General features: G+C 43.2%; 1 protein-coding gene across 1 annotated transcript in view; it reads right to left on the bottom strand.

Moving 5' to 3' along the window:
* Window positions 1-24,246, bottom strand: part of jmjd1cb (jumonji domain containing 1Cb) — a gene marked incomplete at its 5' end in the record, with an annotated part of 158,126 nt that overhangs the window by 16,857 nt on the left and 117,023 nt on the right. The window contains 13 exons of the mRNA XM_080049193.1: window positions 3,058-3,259; window positions 5,076-7,518; window positions 8,117-8,279; window positions 8,588-8,754; window positions 9,399-9,578; window positions 9,767-10,661; window positions 12,605-12,935; window positions 13,515-14,039; window positions 14,559-14,805; window positions 16,337-16,378; window positions 17,741-17,890; window positions 18,126-18,250; window positions 18,456-18,561. Of these exons, the coding sequence (XP_079905319.1) occupies window positions 3,058-3,259; window positions 5,076-7,518; window positions 8,117-8,279; window positions 8,588-8,754; window positions 9,399-9,578; window positions 9,767-10,661; window positions 12,605-12,935; window positions 13,515-14,039; window positions 14,559-14,805; window positions 16,337-16,378; window positions 17,741-17,890; window positions 18,126-18,250; window positions 18,456-18,561 (5,576 nt within the window). The remainder of the gene's footprint in view (window positions 1-3,057; window positions 3,260-5,075; window positions 7,519-8,116; window positions 8,280-8,587; window positions 8,755-9,398; window positions 9,579-9,766; window positions 10,662-12,604; window positions 12,936-13,514; window positions 14,040-14,558; window positions 14,806-16,336; window positions 16,379-17,740; window positions 17,891-18,125; window positions 18,251-18,455; window positions 18,562-24,246) is intronic.

The following is a 24,246-nucleotide window of genomic DNA, read 5'->3' on the forward strand; positions in this document are numbered from 1 at the left end:
TATGCCGCTCTTGTACTTTTCTTGGTCTGCTAGACCTGGGTTTAACTGCAACTGTGCCTGTGTCCTTCCATTCCCTGACAACATTCCTTACAGTAGAAATTGACAATTGAAACCTTTGGGAAAGCTTCTTGTAGCCTTCCCCTAAACCATGACAATGAATAATCTTTGTTTTTAAGATCTTTTGGGAGCTGTTTTGATGATCCCATTCTGTGCAACTTGCATTTAGGCACCTAAAATACCCTTTCTCATGATTAAACAGACCTTTATATGAGGTTCAAGGCTTAACAACATAATCCAACCAATTTTGTGTTTAAAGTCCTCAGTTTTACATGCTGTTACATGCATTAAAATCAGCAAAACCACAAGGGTTCCCATATTTTTGCACAGCCAGTTTTTCACATTTTATTTAATTTCATAAAACTAAATACTGCTTTTCAAAAAATCTTTGTTTGGAAAGCATCCCAGTACTTAGCTGTTCCTAGTAAATGAAAAACATACCACTTTTATCTTTTTTTGTGTGAAAGCAGAGTCAATTATAATGCCGACTGAGAGGGGTTCCCAAACTTTTTCATATGACTGTATTCTTGCTGTCAACTTAATCAATTGTTGTGCCAAAGCAAATTGATTCAGGTAGAAAAACTTCTATCATACATGTTGATGAACTGCCAACATATTAAACCATGTGATGATGATAACTGAAGATTAGTCTGATTTGCTGAGAGAGGTAGTTTTTTCTCAAATTGTGGCAGTGGGGTAAAGTGAGACAAATGCTGTGGGGTAAAGTGAGACAGTGTTTGTGCCCTCTTTTAATGAATCCATTATATTTGAGTTAGCAAGGAGACTAGTTTGAATAAGACAAAAGACAATGTGTGCTGGAGGTGGGGGTTGAATGGTTATAGGGGTGTCAGCAAGGGCATGGTTTGGCATGTATGTATGTGGGGGACAGGAGAGTGACCTTTAACATCAATAGACTCTAAGTAATATGTCTTTATTTAATGAATGATCCCAATAAAACAAATGCAGAAAAATATTAATCAAAGACTCAAAAGATGGAAAATGACAGCTGGGTCTAGTCCTGTGTTCTGAGTCCCAGGCTGTTCTAGCTGGTTCTGATTGTTCTTTGCTCTGACCCCCAGACACTAGTGTTTAAATCTAACTGGTTCTATCTGTCATTTGAATGTTAATTATTGAATATGAATTATATGGTGTATTTGATCAGAGTTACTTTGAAGTGTTTAGAAAATATTTTTCTTAATTGACCAAACCCCATGATTCTGTTACTAGTCCGACATTAGTTTTGGAATAATTGGTTTTTAATCTAGCTGTCAGGATTCTAGCTGTTACAACATGTGTTGTTATGGTAGTTTCAGAGTGGAAAAAGTAAGTGGATCAGTTTACCCCCTTGATCTCTCTGGTCTGTCTCAGGGGCACTTTACACTGTGAAAACGTGACAGTTTTCCAGTTTTTGGTTTAAAAAAAAAACCCCGTTCAGACACAATTTATCTGACATCTTCACCCGTACACAAGTTTTCAGAGGAAACGGGCCGAAATCGCTGTAGCAGCAGTGCCAAGCCAATAGTCAGCGGTGACACAGCCTAGTAGATAGCTCTTCCGGTACAATTTGATGCATAAAACCTTACTGTAACCGAAAATTAATGCCAGTAACGTTCATAAAGCGGTTGGTGTAAGCTTGGGGTTACAAATATTGTAAAAGACAAGCTTTCTGTCCTCTTATTTCACCGCATTGAACTCGTAAAAACAGAAGACTTGCTGATAGTGAAGGGGCTTCGTGAGCGGATACCTTCCTGTTAGGCGTACTTCAAAATAAAAGTCAACTCACGTGTGTCCAGTGAAATGCTATTAATGTTTAGCCAGTGAAATGCTTTTACTTTGAAGCCGTAGCCTTAATGCTCCTTTTGTTGAACAGTAGCCGCTAGCTTAACCGCTGCACGCTGATAGTGTTTTTAATGTAGAGAGAGCCGTGTCCCTGGCATATAGAAGTGACACACGTTTATTTAGCTAGAAAAACAGGCAGAGCACAAATCTTTCCCCAGCCAAAGTGGCGGGTGGTCTCAATAACTTACTGCGGTAATCGCTTGGACTAAATTGGCGAGTGTTAGCCTATATTTTAGCGCTGCACGACACTCTCCGCTGATCACAGTGATGGTGCCGTGGAGACACCGTTCATGTTGTCTTCTAACTTTATAACTCGCTTGTGGGTATTTTGACAGCAAATGTTATAGACTACGCATGTGTGAGGGTGGAGCCGTGACGTCAGCGTTATCAGGGGAAATGGTTTCGGTGTTTACAGGAAACCAAAACCGTTAAGTTTTCCAAAAAATCCTCCCTGGGAGGTGATCTCAAAAACCTGCGGTTTCATGCCTGCGTTTGCTGTTTTCCTGTAAATGATATAGTGCAACCGCGGGAATTTTTCCGCGTTTGCACCGTTTCGTGTTGTCGTGTAAAGTGCCCCTCAGTTTACCCCACAGCTGGGGTAAACTGAGACACAAGACAACTTTTTTTTTAAACAATCATATTTATTTTCACTTCCCTTTGTCATGAATACATTCTGCTAATGCCCTTTTCTAGGAAACATCCTGAATTAATGGGAAATGTGTAAATTTGACTGATGAATCATTTTAGCTCCCTTAAGAGGGGAACAAATGTAAAAAGTGTCTCACATTACCCCGTTCTCCCCTATGCATGATTATACTTTATAGAGGGCTGACATTTCTGTATATAAAATACATTTTTTATTGAGTTCATGTAATATTCAAATTTTCTATGATGTTGACTGTGGCGTTTTCATTATCTGTAAGCCATAATAATCAAAATGATAACAGACAAAGGCTTGAAATATCTCACTTTGCATGTACAGTAATGAGTCTATATAATATATTATTTTCACCTTTTAAGTTTAATTAATTAAATAAATGAACTTTTGCACGATATTCTAATTTTTCGAGTTTCACCTGTATGTAGTTGTCCAACAGTTCCAGTAAAGTAAAAGCAGAGGAAGCCATCAGAGTTAAGTAGACTGTCATTAGGGAGTTTTACCTTCTGAAATAGTAGAAGCGACAGAAGACAGGAGAATGTGCAGGCTCCTCCCCCTTCTTGCTGCGCAGCACCCTGCACTCCCTACACTTCTGCAGGTTGGGTCCTATCTCTGAACAGGAGTCATCCTGGAGGAAGGACTCTCCACTCTGCTTCAGCTTCTTCACCTTCCTCCAGTCCCTCAGCACGGAGCGCGGGATCCCATCTGACAGGAGCACACATGGTCTTTTCAGATAGGACATTGACAGTTATACACCCTAACATTAGCATCTATTTTATCGTCTGTTGTCCTATCCATCAGACACAGAGTTAAAACAAAAGCTCTGGAATCTAAATGGATTGTGGGATGAGCACCTTCGCTCCCAAAAAGAAATATATGTACACAGTCTTGTACCTTTGCCTTTTTCTAAGTTTTTAAATGTTTTGGTTGTGCCGAATAAAATGTTTTATTGTCAGGAGTATTGGTATTTGTTACAATTGGTAGCTGGTTGGCTTGGTTCCGTGGTTAAAATGTTTGATAAGGAATTATTCAAATGTCAATAGAGGTTTTGAATGGGGAAATGTACCTCCGGAACCGGGGCTGCTAAAAAAAGGGGGCGGTCACTGTTGAGCCCTATTACCCACAATGCAGTGGTGCGTTCTTTTACTCAGGGCATGGCAGCTTGAGGCTGTGTTCGGAAAGCCATACTAGCATCCTACATCCTACATACTCACCATCTATATACTGCATACTGTCTACTCAAAGATCGATTGTGTATGCGAGGTGCGTCGAAACGTTTTCAGTTGAAGTATACTCAAGCAATGAAGAATTTCTTCTTCTTCTTGTAAGATTCAGGCAGTTTAGCGTATAACCGCCCTCTACAGGTTAGATATTGAACTAGATTTTTACAGTCCTGTGTTCATCATCTGTGTTTTGGACCTCTTGTTTTATAATTATGTTTTGAGGCGGAGGATCCCTCCGACGCTCTCTGTCCGGCTCATCAGCACTCAGCTGTCTGTGAGTTGAGCTGGACGAGCCGCGGTGTGTGGAACAGCAATCTGTGCTAATCTCTCTCCACTATCAGACTCACTTCACTCATTTCACTTAGTAACTCTAATGTTGTTAGGTATTTATCTTCATCTCTTATCTATTGTAAGAGTTTATGAATGACTGCACGTACAGTTGTCAGATCGCGGACCCCAAACAATGTCGTCGCCTAGCAACTTGCTCGAAAATATTTCATTTTCCTGGGCGGGTAGAATTGACCCAGTGCATTGTGGGGCGGTTGAGTAGGAAAAGTATACAATCGATTCATACCCAAAATCTTCCCGGAAGTTAGTACTCATCTGGGAATTTCTCGCATACCCAAACTCGCATACCCAACCGTCACATACTCAAATTGAAGTCAAAATGAGTATGAGTAGGACGTTAGTATGGCTTTCCGAACACAGCCTCAGACTCAGTAGTACTAAGTTCACATCTGTTATTTTTTATTTTAATTTTTTTTAATCTTTTATACACAGTCTATGGTTTGTACACTGCCCGGCCCAAAAAAAAGTCACACACTCAAATATCTTGTTGGACCATCTTTAGCTTTGATAACGGCACATATTGACCCTAACACATTCTGATTGACCTCATGTGCTTTATTTGGCACACAAGGTTGCTTAGGACCTAAATTGACCTAAATTGAAGCATTTTATCCTGATAAGCCCTACTGATAAGTGGTTTTCTAAGGCTACACATCTGCATAGTCCATATCCCTTATGTTCTCTTCGCAAAGTGCATTTGGAAATGCGCTTATTTTAAGTGAATTCCCATCACAATCTTTAAAGATTTTTTTCCGACCACATTTCTTCCTCAAAGATGATGGTTCACCACTATCTATCCAGGTTTTAATAATGTGTTGGACATTCTTAAGACAATTTTAGTAGCAGTTACATCTCCTGAGTAGTTTTCTTTGTTTGATGCAGGCCAATAATTTGACCCTTCAGAAACTATCTAGAAGAGATTGTCAGTAAATGTCTAGAATAAAACTTACTGCTGCTGGCCAGTTTGAGCTTAGTCTTTTCTCGGGCTGATCTGAAGATGCCATTTGGCTTCAGGTCCTCCTCCTCCTTGTCATTGTCGCCTTTCCTCTTGGCCATATCGTTCTGTTTCTTCTTGTATGTTGGTTTGGGCTGGCGCTTGGCGCGGCCCTCCAGTTTGCTCTCGCTGGCATCAGAGTCGTCTCCAGCGCTCTCTGAAGCAGACTCGTACGTCCTCTTGCTCACTCTCCTGGATAGAGGAGCTGCTCTCTTCTCCTCCTTCTCCTCTGCCTGCCTCTCTCTCTCCACTCGGCTGCCTATCTCTTTGCTCATCTCTGCCTCAGTGGAGGTGGAGGCACTGAGGTTGACTGTACAGGGTTTGATCATGTCTGACATGGCTGTAGTGTTACTGGTGGTGGTGGTGGTGGTGGGTGGGGTGCTGGGGGGTTTCTCTGCTTTAGTACAGCTGGAGCTTGAAGTAGCAGCAGTGTTCCTGTCTTCCTCTGAGTGGCGGGTTAACCAGGCTTTCTTCAGCTTGTGGTAGTTACTGGGCTGAGTGCTGCCTGCTGAGGGGCCAGGAGGGTGGCCGTTGGGCAGGGGGCTGGACTTGCCTGGGGTGGTGCTCCCACTGGCTGAGCTGCAGCTGTCTACAGAGGAGGAGGGGGGAGGTGGAGAGCTGTGAATGGGGGTCTTCTCACCTGAATCCACAGGTAGGGAGGAGTTTGCATTTATGATGGATGTGATACAGGGAGAGAAGTTGCTTCTGGATTGGGCTGCAGCCAAGGCAGCTTTGCGCTTCTTAAGGTGGACAAAAGAGGAGGAGTAAGGCTCAGTGGAGCCAGACATGGAGCTAAGTGTAGGGGTGAGGCTTGGACTGGGCTGAGGGGTCCCTGCTGGACTAGGGGGAGGCAGAGACCCCCCAGGAGACGTGGTACGTACGCCTAATCCCTCCTGCTGCTCTCCTGTTACTACATGGCTCTGCACCCAGCCACCAATGACACTTCTGTGGGCTGAAACCTCTCCCCAGCCCTGCTCAGGGATGGATGCCCCACTTTTAGTATGTACGGCAAAAGCTGATGCAGCTGAAACAGAATTCCTACAAACAGAGTTTTTAGAACTGGCTCCCATAGCTCCCTGCATCCCACGCAAACAAGTATTTTTATACTGGAAACACATGCTGTCCAAGTTGGAGTTTGGTTGGATAACCCTGCCAGCTCCAAGTTCTTGAACACTCTCCCCAAGTCTATGACAATCCCCTTGAATATTGGATGGGTAGAACCTCCCCTGGGACGGCTCCTTTTGGATCATAGCACCTGATTTGTTAGCATCAATGGGACAGTCATACTTATTGGATGTGGATGGACGCACTATGACTGATGCCATCGCAGCTTGGGGCTTGCCTCTTGACAATCCTGTCTCTCCAGAGTAGGAGCCTCCTCTGTCCTGAATCATGTTGGCAGCCCTCCATGCGTCAGTAGAGGAGCTCATGATCTCCCCCCTGAGTGCTGAGGTGACAGAGGTGATGCAGGCAGCATGTCCATGACCTTTGACATCCCTGAGTTCCGGTAGCAGCGTGGGGGGCTTCTGCTGCTCCGCCGAGGTTGTGTTAGCCGCTGCAGCTAAGCTAACTGGCTGTATGGGTGTGAGGGTGGGTGGAGACAGCCGGCCACCATACGCAGCTCTGTCCCTCTCTCGTTCCCGCTCTGCAGCCTCTCTGCGCTCCAGGGCATGCTGTGTGGGTGGATGGAAGACGGGCGCTCTGTGCAGAGAGGGCATGGCCCTGAGCTGGTTCTGCTGCTGGAGGTGCAGGTGGTGGTGGTGGTGGTGTGGGGCCGGGGAGAAGGAGGAATAAGAGGAGCTTGTATTGCAGGAGGAGGGAGACATCGCCGGGCTGTGGCGTCCTATCTTGTCTATAGCTGTGTGCTGTTGATGCTGTTGTAGGACTAGTGTCCCCTGCTGGCTGACCTGCTCTGAGATCTTCCCTGCTAGACCCTCTCCTCCCTCTGGCTGGTGCTTGATGAGGGGCGGGGGCTTGGAGAGGGAGGCTTTAGAACTGTAGCTACCCAGGGACTGAGCTCCCTGGCTGGGCACAGTGTTCCCAACACTGGCCACAACCCCTGGAGCTTTGGCAGACACTTTCTCATAGTAAGAGTTGAGCTCATTGGAGGGGTAAAGTCTGGGAGGCTCGTTCACTACACTATTGGACAGTGTGGTAAAGTAGTTGCTCCTTTCTGATTGGATGAGGTGTGGATGGGCGTGGCTGGCCTTGGGGCTTGGGGAGGCTAAAGCTGGTATTCTGATAGGGAAGGCGTGATCTCTGCTTCTGTCCCTGTCCAGCCCTGGGTCACTGGAGCGCTGGATCTTAGCCGTGAAGGGAGCCACCTCAATGCTCTCTTTAAGGATCTGACGATTCTCTTCTTTATATTTACTGGCTCGTTCGGCTGCCTGAACAGCATCCTAAAAAAAAAATAGCATTATGGAATGATTTTCTCATTTCACAAAGTGCAGCATTTTTGCTAAATGTTGGAGGTAATTTTACAACTAAAATATATAGACCAAATATAAGGCCGATAATTTAACATTGGATGTCAACATGTTGGTGTGCATCTTCCCTAGTAGGGAGAAAATCTACTTATCTAGGACTGGTATGACTGAAAAGGCTGATAACCATTTTAAAAAAGAGAAGTATGAAAAGAGTTCCTTTGACACTATTTGACCATTTTCAACCACATTCCACCATACAGATAGATTAAATAGGCCATACTAATTCAAATATACATTATAGTAGATACAGTAGCAGCAGTACATTTAAAGCAGGAGAATACACACCTAGATGATAGACCCCAACAAATGTATTAGTTGTCCCTTGTTGGAAAAATGTTTTCTATAAACTACAGAGACCAGCTGTATGTTTCAGAATATTTGGTATTTGAGTTTGGTGATGAATGGATGTAACGGTGCCTGGCTGTGTTGTTCTGTTTGTGTTCAAAACAATGTAGGTATAAAAAAAAAGGCCAATGACGATGGTAATCCCCGTGTTAAGTGAGTAGCGTACCTGTGTGTTAGTCAGCCGAGCCTTGCTGTGAGGGTCTAGGTAGAGGCGGTGCAGGTGGACATCTTTCCCTGTGGGGGTTCGACTCCTGTCTGTCTGCTCCTGTTTGAGCTGAGCCAATGTCAACGTCCTCATGGGGTCTGCAAAGCCTTTCTTCTCCCCATCTCTGCACACAGACAAGTCAGGCATTTAACAAGGTGTCGCCACATGGAAATGGCGGCTCATTTGAGGCTTCTCTGGTTCTAAACAGAGATTCAACCCCCTCTTTTTTGTCCTTTTCTTGCTTGTCTTTCCTCTTAGGCTATGAGTCAGTAGGTATAAGTCATTAGTGTGGATTTCAGCTGTGCACTACGACCATCTCAATAAAACACAAAGACAAATGTTATTGGTTGGTGTTAGACTGATGTTACATTCTTAACTAAAGCCAGTTCAGCATCTTGTCAAAGCTAACATGTTACTTCTCTCTCTACTCACTCTTTATGGATGTCCATGCTGGTCTTTGACAGTGGAGGGCTTGTGTGCATGTGGATCTTGATCGGGGGGCGGTGGGGGTCGGCGCTGGCTGGCCGGACAGGAAGGTGGCTCAGCAGAGCCAGACTGTCACTACCAGCAGCCTGGTGAAGCCATGGACTGGCTGTGTTCTGAACACACAACACAGAGTTTCACAGTTAACTCAATCATCAACCTAACTGTGAAATCAACACACATGCAAAATGTGGAAAATTGTGTTTATTTTTCAAACCTATTCCATCCCAGTGCATATAGCTAAGCTTATATAAGCCTACAACAAATACAACAATTGTAAACTAACCACGCCATATGTTTAAAAATGTGTACAAAATAATATGCTGCATATTCAGATTTTTGCATTAAGATTAAAGCAACCGGGCCCTGGATTTATTTAAATTAATAATCTAAAAACAATCTAGTAATTAAGTATTAAGTACAGTATAATGATCACTTATGTTTAAATTAAAAGCTATCTATATGCTCATTATGTATGCCTGTGTGGGACTGGGAGAGAGTGGTGTGTCTCCCTGCACCCAGTGTTACCCTGGATGAACTACTGGAGCATTCTATTTATTCCTTTAAAGGCCCATCCACATGGGTTTGGTCTGAGTAGTTTTGTTCCTCATTCATCCTCTACTACTTCCTACCTGCCAAAATCACTTTTAAATCCATCCTCAACGTTTCTCTGTGTTGTAAGACACACATTTACCTATCAAAAAACTGAAACAATCGCATGTCATAGTTCCACACAGGCGATATATATATATACACCTACCCTCCTAAAAGAGGCCTCGCTGACAGGATGTTCAGGGTGGACCCACTTAGCTGTTGGGGGCAGGTTGAGCCCTGTGGGGTAGGAGGAATGAGTCCCATTGGGGTACTGCCAGAGGATGGGGTACAGACCCAGCCCTGCTGCCCCACTGTGAGCCTGGGCCAGTAGAGGGGGGCCCTGACCCTGGAACAAAAACACATTTGTTTAGATTCTTTTAGACGCAATGGTGTAAATAAACCCTCATCTATTCATCCCATCAATTTGACAGTCAACATTACTCCCCTCCTGTCTATATCTCCCCCAACAGTTAGACTTGAAACCAATCTTTGAGAGTAAAGTTGTTAATGTAGTGCATGTAACTGGAGCTAGACCTGTAAGAACTGCTGCTGGTGTGCTGCTGGGTGAGGCAGGGCGAGGTGGGCCAACCCAGAGGGGGAGTCCAGCCGAGTGTGTGTCCCCAGGTGAGAGGCCGTGGCTGGAAGCACTCCATGAGAAAGGAGGTGTGGGTGAGGTAGGGCTGAGCTGTGAGGGGGAGGCAGCAGGTGGGCGTGAGGGGGAGGGGAGTGGAGCGTGTGCAGGTGGGGGTGGAGATAGGAGAGGCTGGCAGAGGCAGAGTTCTCTGCGTCTGAGCGGACCAGCGCCGGGTCCCTGTAAACTGTGAAAGTCTCGTTCTTATCAATGATCAGAGGGCTCTTGGTGCTGCTGCTAGTACTGAGAACACCTGAGTCCGACCGCACCGCCACCGGCTTGAAACCAGAGCGCTGGGCTTCTGCTAGGTCTACTTTAGAGGACAAACGTCCAGGGGGGAGAGGGGAGGTATCAGAGTACCTGGGTATTTTATGTTTAAAGACCTCTGGGGATGTGTTGGGTTTAGGTCTGGAGATGTCCAGCAGTCCTGTGTGGTGGGGGGGTTTAGGCTTGGGAAGATCAGCTGGGGACGTGTTGGGGTAGGGATGGCATGGAGAGTTGTTAGGGTGCTGCAGCTTCTGTTTGAGGGAGTCCAGCTGGGCTGTGTGGAGGGGGGTGTTGGGACTCATTCTAGACTTGGCTAAGTCAGGGGGGAAGATGGGGTTGATCTTGTGTTTCCTGCTCTCCTCAGAGAGAGACTTCATGCAGGGCTGGATGGAGGGGTAGTGGGGCTGCTGCGCAGAGTGTTGAAGATGTTGATGATGATGATTATGAAGATTATGATGAAACACATTTTGAGGGAGGACAGGTTTCTCCTTCTCCAGCGGCACCACATGTTCAGTCATGGACGTGACAGGCCTGAGGAAAGACACATAGGTAGATCAATATGATGTATTGTTTCTATTGAAGCACTATAATAATCATTGCTTCCTTTGATGAGGGAACATCAACTGTATTCAAATCACAATCATGAATTATTTCAAACATTTCAACCAAGTGTGCATAAAACAGAGAGCTAATGTAGTAGTTCTGACCACATTAATGCTTGTTATTATTTAGCAAAATGAAAGCATGCCGACTCCCACTCCAAACGTTGTATTTGTATTCTGGATTTTATCAAAGTTTTCTTGAGTATTTTATATTTGTATATATGATTCATATTTGAGTGTTTATCAATTATTATTATTTAGGGCTGCAAACATTAACGCGTTAACGCAGGGTGATTCATTTATTTTTCAATGAACATGTGCAGAATGATCCGCCCCGTGCATCCCACCGGCTCTGCACTACAGTCACTCTAACGTTGTGGCTGACCCAGGATCAGTAGCTGCGCGTGGCCCAACAGCACGCTAGCCCATGCCGTGTTTTAAACTGCTAACGGCCACGTCTGTGTCGCCGGCGGCAGTTGCTGTCGAAGCAACAGGAGGAGAAACATTGTCCGCTCTGTTCAGAGCCCGCAAGGACACAAACGTCTGCAGTTTTCAGAGGTGTGTGTGATTAGAAATCAACATAAAGTCTGCTTTCTGGCACAAATTGACAGTCCCCTAGGCCGTGGTCGGATGTGCAAACACACACACACACACACACACACACACACACACACACACACACACACACACACACACACACACACACACACACACACACACACAAACACACACACACACACACACACCGCGGACTGCAATCAAGTTGTATCCAGGAATGCAAAACCTATAGATTCACCAAATAAATGCCATTCTATAGCCTATATTTGCTCAAAGACATAGCAAAGAGATAGCCAGATTGAGGTATGGTGTGATAGCATATGTTTTAGTTTGATTATAATGTATTTTCAGTGTTAACACCATCATTTGGATTTTCAATTAATAAAAAAACTAATTTTAAATGTACATCCACCTTCTGTCATCTATCTTTCCGTTCCTACAACATTATACACAGAAAATTCAAATTTTTCGGGTATATTTCGAATGGTAGAATTAATCGTGATTAATCATGATTAATCCAATCCTGTGATTAATCTGATGAAAAATTGTAATCGTTAGGGGGCGCCCTTAGCTCAGTTGGTAGGGCGTCCCCCCATGGGCCTCGGCCAGCAGCGGACCCGGGTTTGATTCCAGCCCGCGGTCGTTCTCTGCATGTCACTCCCCTCTCTGCCCCATTTCACCTCTGTCTCTACACTATCAATAAAGCATAAAAATGCCAAAAAAAAAACAAAAAAAAACAATTGTAATCATTTGACAGCCCTATTATTATTATTATTATTATTATTATTATTATTATTATTATTATTATTATTATTATTATTATTATTACATTCAGAAGCAACACACCATATGTTTTTAGAATGTAAAGTTTTGTTTAAAGTTGTTTTCTTAGCAATAAAAATATGTACATAGGTTTCACTGAAAATTTGACTACTTGTAAAATTGCTGTTCAGAAAAATAAGGAATAATTGCACTGTCACTACAGACTGTCCTCTTTTGGAACTGTCAGCCACACAACTTACAAATGCACGCACACAAACCAAGAAGCTGTATCTTGCTTCTCTACACCAGTTCAATATGGTTAAATGAGGTCGGGCCAGGGGGTAGATTAGTGATTACTGACACCCTGCATGTTTCCAATAGCCAGGTTATCACAGTGCATGTAGTCCAGTTCTATGATTACCTGTGTGAGCCCATCTCTCTGCATCTTATTAATGGATGCTTGGATGGGACTGTTACATCTCCTGCTACACTTCTAGTATATCCTAATCAGCTCTACCATTTAAAATACATTTCAAAGCCATCCGTTCTCACCTGATGACCTCAGAGGGAGCAAACTCTATCTTGTTGCCTGAGTTTCTGGCTACTGTGGAGCCCCCTCCCACAATGAGCTGCTGCTCCGTGTCCATCCTGCGGCCCCCTTCAGAGGCAGAGGGAGAGGGGGGGACAGGAGGAGAGGAGACAGGGGAGGGGTTGAGAGGCAGGTAGGGGGAGAGGGAGGTGGACTCAGCCCCCTGAGAGGCCAGCAGAGCAGACACTGCCTCGGAGCTCTCCTGGTGCACGGTGGCCTGGGCCTCCTCTGTGATCTCTATCACTGCAGCGCCGTGGAGATGGGACAAGGATGGGGTCTGGGATCCAGGAGATGCTAAAAAAAAAACATTACACTGTAAGAATTCTAAGCCTCGTTTCCACTAAGGAGCACATTTCAGTTCAGCATGGCACGGTTCTGTGGGGCACAGTAACACTAGATCTGGCTTGTGTTTCCACTGCAGACAGCACCCTTACTTGGTAGGTGGGGTTTATGCCAGACGCTGATAGCCACAGTCAGAGTATAAACAGTCTATGAGTCACAGCTGTTGAACGGCACTGGCCGTGGCAGCTACGTAACTATGGTGACATCATAGTAAAAGGACCATGTAGGCCACTGGTTCACTCAATGAAGAGAAAAACCTAACACATGAACAAAGAGAAGCGTGACGCCATTTTACTGTAAACACAGCGCTTTATCTCTCACACATAAAGGATTATTCTGTCGACCAATCAACGGACTGCAGTGTGTAGCTCCACCCTTTTGGGACGGCTTAGTACCCCAACCATAGGGGAACAAAAAAAGGTGTGGCACAGTTGGCTCATTTATGGTACCCTTCCCAGCTTCTGACAGTGGATCTGAACTGCACCGCTCAGTGGAAATGAGGCTTTATGGATAAGGATCAGTCGACTGTACCTTTCACACAGTTCTTGCTGCTTTCCATTATGCTGCCCTGGACGCTGTCTGGCATCAGAGGCATCTGTTGCCGTGGAGACTGGGTGATCTGTGTTACCGCGACCAATTCCTCCTCTTCCTTTGATATCAATTTGCCCGTCTCCTTCACTGCAGCCTTCTTACTGTCCTCTTCTGTGTGGAGCCCCGCCCATGGGGACAGGCAGCCAATGGGAGAGGAGGAATCATTGATCTTAGTGGCCTGCTCCTCCACCTTAAGGGAAACACTAGCAGCTTGAGTCTTGAGCTCGTTCTCAGAGTTGGGCTCTGAGGAGGACGAAGAGGAGGAAGAGGAGGAGGAGGAGGAGGAAGAGGAGGTAGAGGAGCATGAGGAGTGGGCCGGCCTCTTGCCCAGTGTGTTCTCTGAGTCGCTGCTCTCTGATAGGTCAGAGGTCATGTCTGTCTTCAGTCTCTTTAGACCCGCCTTCTGAACATCTTCCTCCAGCTTCCTGCGTTTGTTCACGGCCTGCTTGGCCTTTGACTTGGAGTCTGGACAAACCAAGAGAAGAAACCAAGCCATGTTTAGATACTCAGACTACCTAGCATCCATCTTCTTCTATTTACATTAGCATGCTGAACCCTACATGAGGACAACATATACATGGGGACCACTCATTTGCTGTTGTTCATCCTGTGATGTGCTGACCATAAAGGAAACGTAATTGTCTATCTGCACTACCATTATAGCTACACAGACACACAGCTGCCACATTCTGGATTTCAAGTGTCTAGTTTTGGATCAGGTTTGATAAATGAACTTCAGTCCAAGAAGAAGAAGGATAACAGAAGGTTGTCTGTCTTTTTGGATTAGCACACATCAGGATGGCCAAAGGTTGTATTAGAAACAGTGTTGTTCATGTCTAAACATGCCAAAGGTATGGTCCTGTACACAACTACGTTGTACACCAAAGGGATAAGTGGACAACTGTTTTCAATGAGACAACTGTGGTCCTTTTATCAAAGACTCAAAGCCATATCCATAGATGGTTTGCTGGTGACTGTCTTTACCTCTCCCTGTGGCCTCCTTGTCCTCCTCTGGAACACTGCTGTCTGATCCTTTCCTCCTGTTGGAGCGGGCGTTCCTCTGCTCCCTCCCACTGCCTCCAGGGGAGCTGTGTGATTGGCTGGCGGGCTGCTGGCTCTGCTGTGATTGGGTCTGTGCGGAGGTCATAGTCCCCTGGGAACCTTTTGGGTTAGGTCCTGATGAGCTCATGATGGGCCGCGGGCTGTTGGCTTGTGCTCGCGTGTAATGACTCTGGAAGAATCAAGTCATATGTTAGCTCATGCACAGTGACATACTTGTCCTAGGTCTAGGGGAAAGGGATTATATCTGGCGGTTGAAAACTGTTCCTATGTGCTTCTCCATCCGTATTAGGCCTGTACATGATGAATTTGAAGTACGGATAAAGAATGAAGTCATTGAGGCAGTACATTTAGTAAAAGAGTGAATTCTAGTAAACTTAAACTGTTTTCAAATGTGTAAATAATCATGTGTCACTACGGTTGTCTGAGTCAGGCCTCAGAGCTCTCCTAAGGAAATCACATGAGCCTCAATCAGTGGTGATTGTCTTTTCCCAATGTACAAGACATCTTTTGGCCAGTCTGCTTTCTCTGCAAAGGGGGCACAACTTTGGAACCATTTACCCACAAATCTAAAACTAGACACAAACAACACAACCGTGGCTCAGGTGGTTAAGCGGGTTGGCCAATGATCCAAGGGTTGGCGGTTCGATCCCCGCTCTGCCACCAGTGTCATGGTTGTTGTGTCCTTGGGCAAGACACTTCACCCACCTTGCCTCGTGTGAATGTGTATGACTGCTGTATGTTTGAGGTGGTGGTCGGAGGGACCGTAGGCGCTGAATGGCAGCCTACGGTCCCTATGGTAGTTTACCACCACCAGTATGACTGTGTGTGAATGAATGGAACCTGGAACCCTGTAAAGCGTCTTTGAGTACCTTGAAAAGCGCTATATAAATCCAATCATTATTATTATTATTATTATATCATCCCATATTGAATTCATGCATTCCCTGAGCCAGATAGGTCTAGTATGAATCTTGAACAACAGTAGGTTGTTATTATGTAGATGTTAACCTTGTGAAGAGACAGGCACCTTGAGCTTACTGCCTGGTCAGCCTAGTACTGCAATCATATTCAGTGATAGCAGCGCAGCACTGTCTCTCTATCTCTCTGTAGTCCTAACCATTCACACAGAGTCTCATCTGTTTAAACTAATGAAGAGGCTACAGGGGGGTTTGCTCTAACCCACAAATCAACTACAACTTAAACATACAGCAAGAACATCAGACTCAATTTAGGGCTTGAGGTTAAAGAGCTACTCAACACTATGCAAAAGCATAACCACGTGACTCTAGTGATGGAGCGTTTTGTACCTTTTAAAATGCAGTACAGCAAAGTGTGTGAAAGAGCAATTAACTACCAGATGGCAGTGCAGGCAGGACTTTAGTCCAGGAAGAAGTTTCTCTTTAAATGAATATTTCACTGACAGCTGCCAAAATACATTATCAAAAACTAACAACTTACTGTTCTGTTAGAGCCTTCTCTCTGAGACCATTTGCTTTCCGTATATAACTTTAGATTGGAGGTGGAGTCAGGGACAAAGGGTACATAAACAAAGGGGCCACAGAGCTAGCGTCATGCCCGTTTACAGAGCCTAGGCTGTTTACAGGACAGGTAGCCGATCATGAGGAGATATTCAATGATTTTGAGAACAATATGGGAAGAGTGTGTCCTGTGGATTTGATGGTTGTGGTACGGTAGCCTACCTGAGTGTTGCCAGTGGTCCCTCCAGGTCGCCCTCCCGCCATCTGAAATATGTCATCAAAACAAAAATACATTCACAATGAAGAGAATATGGCGCTGGCCGTGGCAGCTAGGTAACTATGGTGACATCATAACAGCGGGACACAGTGTAGCCCACTGATTCATTTAATGAAGAGGAAAACCACTTCACAATAAACAGAGAGCTGCTAGCAAAATGTTTCTCTAAACTCAAGACTCTCTTCACTCTCGACGATGTGACTACACACAGCAGTTTAACGTGGAAATTATTTTGTGGGCCAATCAATGGACTGCAGTGTGTAGCTCCACCCTAACCAACTTTTGACAGTGGAAACGCAAATAAAAGCGTGCTAAGCCGCACCGTTCTAAACTGCACCGCTCTGTGGAAACAAAGCTATAGAAACAAAGTGAGGGGTTCTACCATAAGGGTTGTAGGGTGACCCTATAGCTTTATGTTTGCCCTCAAGTCGGGGCAAAAATGTGCTGGCTCGGCTCGGCACGGTTTCGCTCAGCTTCTTTCAAATCAAATCAAATCAAATCAAATCAAATCAAATCAAATCAAATCAAATCAAATCAAATCAAATCAAATCAAATCAAATCAAATCAAATCAAATCAAATCAGTTTTATTTTTATAGCCCAATATAATATAAATAGACATTTGCCTCAGTGGGCTTTACATTCCATACAATATGACACCCTGCTTCTTTCTTTAGCTAGCGGGCTAATCGCTTGTTATTTGGCATTTATGGTTGTAAAAGTTATGCTAGCTATGCAGGGAATTATTTTTGCTTTTATGACCAAATTTTAATATTTATTCAAACATTTCTGAAAAATGTGTAATATAAAAAATCATTGTTTTAATCTTAGTAATCAACTGGCCAAGTGTCATCATGATATCTGTAAGTTAAAAATGTTACCCTATTAACCTGCAGTGTCTCTCCTCCATTCCAATAGCCTATACTGTAAGAGCTACCAATATAAAAGGTCTATCACATCAAAACCTCTTCTAGGGATGTATAGGATATAATAAAATCACAACTAGAATGTAGATGGTACCGATATCTGGTCTGACCCCAACTTTCAGCAGCTCTCATGGATTTTCTTGGGGAGTTGAATTTCAACTTTTTAAGACACCTTTACAAACACATTGGTGAAGAAAGCTAGTGGTAAGGAATGTATTCCCAGATTGGCCCAAAATCTGATAATATACCCTGACTATAGAGTTGAATGTACTGAAAGCTAAAGTTCATATTCATAATGTACTCAATTTGACCATTCTGTGTCATTTTCTTCATTTTTGCATTTTATTTAGTTCGTGTATTCTAACGTGTGGTCCTCTTCTGTACCATTGTAAGCTGTGTTGTGTGGTGTAAGTGTGTGTACTCACATGGGCAGTGTTGTTGTTGTTGTTGTTGCTGGAGCGTGACCTCCGTCTGCTAGTGATGCCAATGTTCTCTCCTTTGAGCAGGGAGTGGACCACGTCATCCAGGAAGGTCATCTGGATCATGGATGGATCCACGTTCTGAGGCTCTAGCACCTGAACACACACCACAGTCACTTTACACCCAATCCCCTCCTGCTTTCACTATCACACAACAACTTTTTCTCAACAGCAAAAAACTTAACTAAAACTAAATCTAAAATACCATTTGAATACTAAAACAATATATATTGTGATGGTCTTGTATTGAAAATCCCCAAATAAATGTTAGCATACATATTATTGACAGTTAAAGTACATTTTAAAGAAGATTGGGTGGGTGTGTGTGTACCTGGTCATTCATAACGACCATGTTTCGACTGAAGAGGTCGTGGTGTGTAATGATGCCAGTGAACCACTGGGTGGCAGAGTCTTGTCTGTACACACGGACACGGTAGCCATTCAATGAATAGGGACCTGGAAGCAACATGAAATAGTTCTCTTTGTTACTGTATCACTGCTGCAGTATTAACGTCACTGCAGAATGCCCACACTGTAAGACACACTAGAGACAGTGATGAGAAGACAGAGCAGACAGAACTTGAGGAGCAAATACATTTGACATAAACATGATACAGATTGTAACACTGGCCACACTTTAAGAGGGAAATAAAAAGCTTACCTTGCATAAAAATCTCCTGCTCCTTCTGGTCTTTGAGCCAGCCATTCACCTCTTCATGGAGTTGGTGGTTATCTCTTAACAATGGGCTTGGACTTTCAAACTCATCCTAAAACACACAAACACACAGACACACACACACACACACACACACACACACACACACACACACACACACACACACACACACAGACAGACAGACAGACACACACACACACACACACCATCAGTGCTCTGTTCTCCTCCTGCTCTCTATTAACACACAGTGTGCTATTTTCAACGAAATAGTTAGTTTTGATATAACAGCCCAGTATTTTTTTTATTTTTTTTTGGTTTATAAAAACTATGGGCCAGATCCAACAACAATGGATTACGCGCAATAATAGCTCTGTGATTTGACAGTAAATAGCACCAGCAATCTGCCCCCTTTGAGCAACGTATCCACAAAATTATTTGACTCTAATGACATGCCGGCTCTAACACGCCCACTGTAGACGATGTTTCATTAGGACAAGCTGAAGTTCTTCATTGTGATGTTTCTATGAGCTGCTTCACATCCACACAGGTTGGCTGGTACACACAGATCACAGATTTGGCACAGTGTTGGTAATAAAGCAGCCCTTATTGAATAACCTTGAGCTTAATCACAACTGTTTCATTTCTAAATCAGATACTAGTACACAATGCACCCCCCCCTCTCCAACATACTTTCCCAGATAATATAATGAGAGATAAATAGTGTTTTTTTTTAGATTAATCTTTTGGCCTTTTTCCATGCGCTCTAACCACTATACCACAAATACCCAAAATAGCGTTTTAATTAATACAAGGCTCTCAGAGGTATCAAATAGCACCACTACAACTGCCTGTGGCAATTAGTGTTGTTGATTTTTGATAACTGGTGGTATTTGAGGCTCATTTGCATAGAAAGGGGGCAACTTTGCGCTGGATTTTTTTGATTCCCTAATGTGAATGAGTGGTAGGACAGCTGGCAGAAAGGGCCACAATTGAATTTGGCCTTTTTTGTACATTTTATTTCTGAAACATTTATTGAGGGGACTTTCACTGTTCAATGCTTCACACATACAAACAGTACATGTTGCAGATTGTCTCATCAGAAGCCTTTAGACCAGGGGCTCCCAACCTTTTTGGTTCAAGGACTGGCATATTCATTTAAATAAATCCAGGGCCCAGTTGCCTTAATGCCAACATTTGAATATGCAGAATAGCATTTTGTACCTGTTTTTAAACATATGGCTTACACCGTTGTTAGTTTAAAATGTTTGTATTTGTTGTAGGCCTATATAAGCAATATGCAGTAGGTGCAACAAAGGCAAAAAGATTTGACACTTTACTTGCCTGCCTTTAGAGAAATTGAAAACAAGGAATCTATTCCCAAGATAAAGTGTTGGGTCTGGGGGTTGCAACACATTGTTTCCTGCATTCTGGTGACGTTACAATAAAATAACACAAACAATCTTTTGACTGACTTTGAATCTTTACTGGATCCCTGTGCTGCTATCAAACAGTCTTTGGCCGCTATGTGTGTTTTCTTTCATGTTACTCAGTGCATGAGTTGACGTGGTGAATCAATCAAGTCACCTTATATGTCAATATGATAACTGACTGTTGTGTTTGTTTTTATCGTCTCTCTTCTACTACTGAGCTGAATGTTGCATCACACTGCCAGTAATGTCGGCTTGGGCATCGCCCTTTATTTTTTTATTTAAAAAAATATACATGCATTCTGGAAATATTTCAAGGCCCGGTACAAATGGGTCCACGGGCCGACGCTTGAGAATGGCTGCTTTAGACCAGCACTGCCCCCAGATAAACTGGACCACTGACATGCTGCCATGGTTGGGATAAATTACAAACCTTGAAGTATTTCAACAGTAAAAAGTTAACAGTGAAAACATTTAAACAACAGTAATTAGCATTAGCTATAATCAAATTCAATGTGCAACTTAATTTCGAAAGAAGGGTCTGGGAACAACTTAAGGCTGCAAGACCACAACCAGAGACCACACAGGGCAGCTGCAGTGAGAGGATGTCTTGATGCAGAGGAGGAGCAGCAGATGCCATGGCCTGCTTACCCTAAATTTGTTTAAACCTGAATACACAGTCTGTAAAGGTTAATTGTGGTTTGATTTTCACTGTGATACGTTTTGATGAGATTGATCAATAAAGTTGAGAAGAGATACACTTTATCTATCAAGAATAACTCACATTGTCACAATCATTTCATGAGAAGAGGTCACAAATATTAGATTCCTGGGAGCACTCCTGTTGCGTAGTGGGTAGAATGTGTACCATATAGGCTCAGTTCAAATATGAACCGTGGACTTTTCCTGCATGTCAAATCCCTCTCTCTCTCTCCCCATTTCAACTCTGTCACTATCTACTGTAACTGTCACTAAACTGTCCAACAAAGGTTAAAACAGTGAACAAAATATCTTCCAACTTTTTGGGCCACCGTGTATATTACCACAGCAAACAAATCATCTGTTTAGTTCTTAAGGATATGAACTAGAATGTATAGAATGAAACAGCAGGAGTTAAAGCAGAGCTGCAGGAGTCACACAGGGCCAGTGTCTCTCTGTCCTTCTCTCTCTCTGCCCCCCAGGAGGGGTTGTCATCCAGGACATCAACAGCTTTAAAGGAACAAACTGCAGGCAAAAACAGACCTAGTCTGTCTGTTGGAGATTTTTGTCTATTTTCTTCCGACACATGTTCTCTTTCTTTAGTATAAATCAAAGGTCCAACATGAACATATAGGGGTACATCTCCTAAGCTCAGATATAAAGAGGGCTAACCTGGGTGAGCATTCTAAATATTGCACTTTTGGTTTAAGGGCGATTAAATGCGAAAATGACAACGGTGTTAGAGGAAGTAGATTTAAATGAGGGTTTAGCGTGTGTTACTGGTTTCTGTGTTTGGACAGAGAGCAGAGTGACATCAAGCGCCAAGAGAAATGTAATGCCATGGAATAAGAGGTGTTATAGGAAGAGGAAAACACACGCACTGTTGAGCTACGGCCATTTAATATTAATATTACTCAAAGAAACAATATGAGAGAGAATCTGTGAGGAAATAAATGCTGTGGGTAAGACAACAAGGACTGATGAAATGAAGAGAATATGGCAGGACACTAGAAGAAGAACACAATAACACATAGCTTTTTTTAAATCCTAGGCAAATATAACAGGTTTCACATGAGTACAGTCGCTCCTGTACAGCAACGTGTAAAGCCCTGTTTGGATTCATTCTGCATCCAGACTGCACAGCTGTCCATCCTGCCTGACATAACATTAAGGACTCTGGACAGTAGACAAACTGCTGGGGAGACAGTGCGCTCATTGCGCTGGAAGGACCCAGACATGAGAAAAAGCCTTATCTATGCAAGTATGGTGTGACTGTGTGTCTTGTGAGTGGCTACAAATAAGACTGAACTCATCCAAAGGCTCCAGAATGGCATGGCTGGATGGGCCAAATGTCTGGGTTATTTGTGTTTGTCAATCCAAACATATGTAACACAAGCAGAAAGAAAGCTTTATCTGTTTGTCTGTCATGTGTCCTCCTCACCAGCCCTCTGTGTGCAACAGTTTAACACCTGCTTTACAAACGTATTAAATAAAGACGCAATCACGGCAGCAACTATTTTCAGGCACACAGTGCTAAATAAACCTTTTAAATCTACTCCTCCCAAATGTTGCACTCTCGGTAAGAAACGCCTGATTTTTGCATCTTCATTAACGCAATAGGTACTAGATGGACAGTGCATGTTATTTGACACGCAGACCTCAGTGAACAAACGTTAGTAGATCAGTTTGAATGTTTTTTTGCGGGTGAAATTCCGTTTGCACACGTTTTATAAGTGCAAACGTTTAGTAGATCAACCCCTAAGTTGTTCATTTTACTAAACCTTCTCTGTTTGCGTCTGTATATTTCTACTATACAACCTTAGTTTTTTTTTTCAATACTCAATAAAAAAATCTCAACTTCTGAAGCACTTACATCAGCTAAACTTTCAATGCTCATTCTTAGCACTGTTCTGAAGGTTATTACAGAAGCATTTGTTCATGTGTTGTTAATGTGACATGTTACATAATGGACACCTTGAATGCTTTTTTAAGACCTGTAAAAAGTATTTAATTTATTAAAAAAATAAAAAAGGCTGTATCCAAAATACTGTATGTTGTAAAACTGAGATAAAGAGTTAAACTCTGGCTTTATCCAACATCTAGATTTTAAAGATATGCACATTTGCATATTCATTCAAACATCTAAAAACTATTTGAATTAAAGAATAATACTTTAGATTGTATTAATCAACTTGCAGTAGGATGCTATCTAGGGTGGTCCACTGAACACAGATCAGATCTCCTACTCTTTGGGAAAGACACTGGACCCCCAAAGCAATCCAGTCAGCTCTATTCTCAAGTCATACACATTGTTTTTTGTCCATCAGAGAAAAACTCAGAGTTTTGTCTTTACTTCAGACATATTATCTCGCATGAGTGTGAACTGACACCACAGGTGTGTGTGTGTATGTGTGTGTGTGTGTGTGTGTGTGTGTGTGTGTGTGTGTGTGTGTGTGTGTGTGTGTGTGTGTGTGTGTGTGTGTGTGTGTGTAAGCATATGAGATGTCCATGTAACATGACACTGTAGTGAATATAGGAGTGTGTCAGCATGAAGTAGGGGAAGGGTTAGGAAACAAAAGGGTGAGACAGTAAGAGAGCAAAGCAAGAATAACAAAGAGACAGTGTGTGAGTGTGTCAACAAACTATAAAGATTTATTACACGGCCTGGATAAATGCTGGGTTCTAATTGGTCAATCACGGCATTCTTCGGTCTGATATTTCCTAATAATGGACCCCTATGAAGGATAATTCATCATTGCTATGGGTAACAGGCTGTTGCTAAGGACATTGTTTTGATATATCACTTCCTGTCATATCAATCTGTTTTTACAGTTACATACTATTCATTCAAACAACAATGGAATACTTTTTCAACATGACTTTGAATGTATAATGTGGAGAGCAGTGAACATTGTAGTCATGGTTAGTGTAGAGATGACTCACCCTGCGTTCTGAATATCATACTCTTTCTTTTTTCTATTCTACATACTACATCCGACGATAAAAATTATCTAGTTAGGATGCAGTAGGCATACTATTGGGACATACTTTTACTCTTGTTTTTCATCATAACATTGCGCCTTGATCTTGCCTCTTGCTTTTATATCCGTCGCATCCCCGTTTGATATGGAGGCTTCGTCGATGTGATGTCACTTCACGTGCACACCGGATTTTGGGTCAGAATCACCCAAATAGGATGCTGTTTTCAACACTAATAATCTTGGCCGGAAGAAGTAGGACATCCGGGTACTTCTAACCATCCTAAATCTGGCCACAAGAATTGGGACATCCTAAATCTTTTTTCTACATACTACCTAGGGGGCAAAACCCCTTTTTTTGGAAAAACAGACATGGAGCGTTGTAAAAGGTTGTTCACCAGAAATGATATCTAGGACCTTCAAGGATCACAACCTGGGTGGACAACCTGGTCAACTAGCTGCTGGAAAGCTACAGGGGGCCGACATAGAGCAAATCAGAACCACTGTTTAAGTGAATGGGGATGGGCTAATAGGGATTTTTTTAAACTTATAGATATCATTATGAAACTTTGCAAGTTGATTACTGACATTAAAACCACAACTTTTTGTATTACAGTATTTTCCAAAAAGTTTGAATAAATATGAAAAATCATCAATATCTTACTAATGATG

Source organism: Ammodytes marinus (genome assembly GCF_949987685.1).
Source record: "Ammodytes marinus genome assembly, chromosome: 20".
Classification (NCBI taxonomy): domain Eukaryota; kingdom Metazoa; phylum Chordata; class Actinopteri; order Uranoscopiformes; family Ammodytidae; genus Ammodytes; species Ammodytes marinus.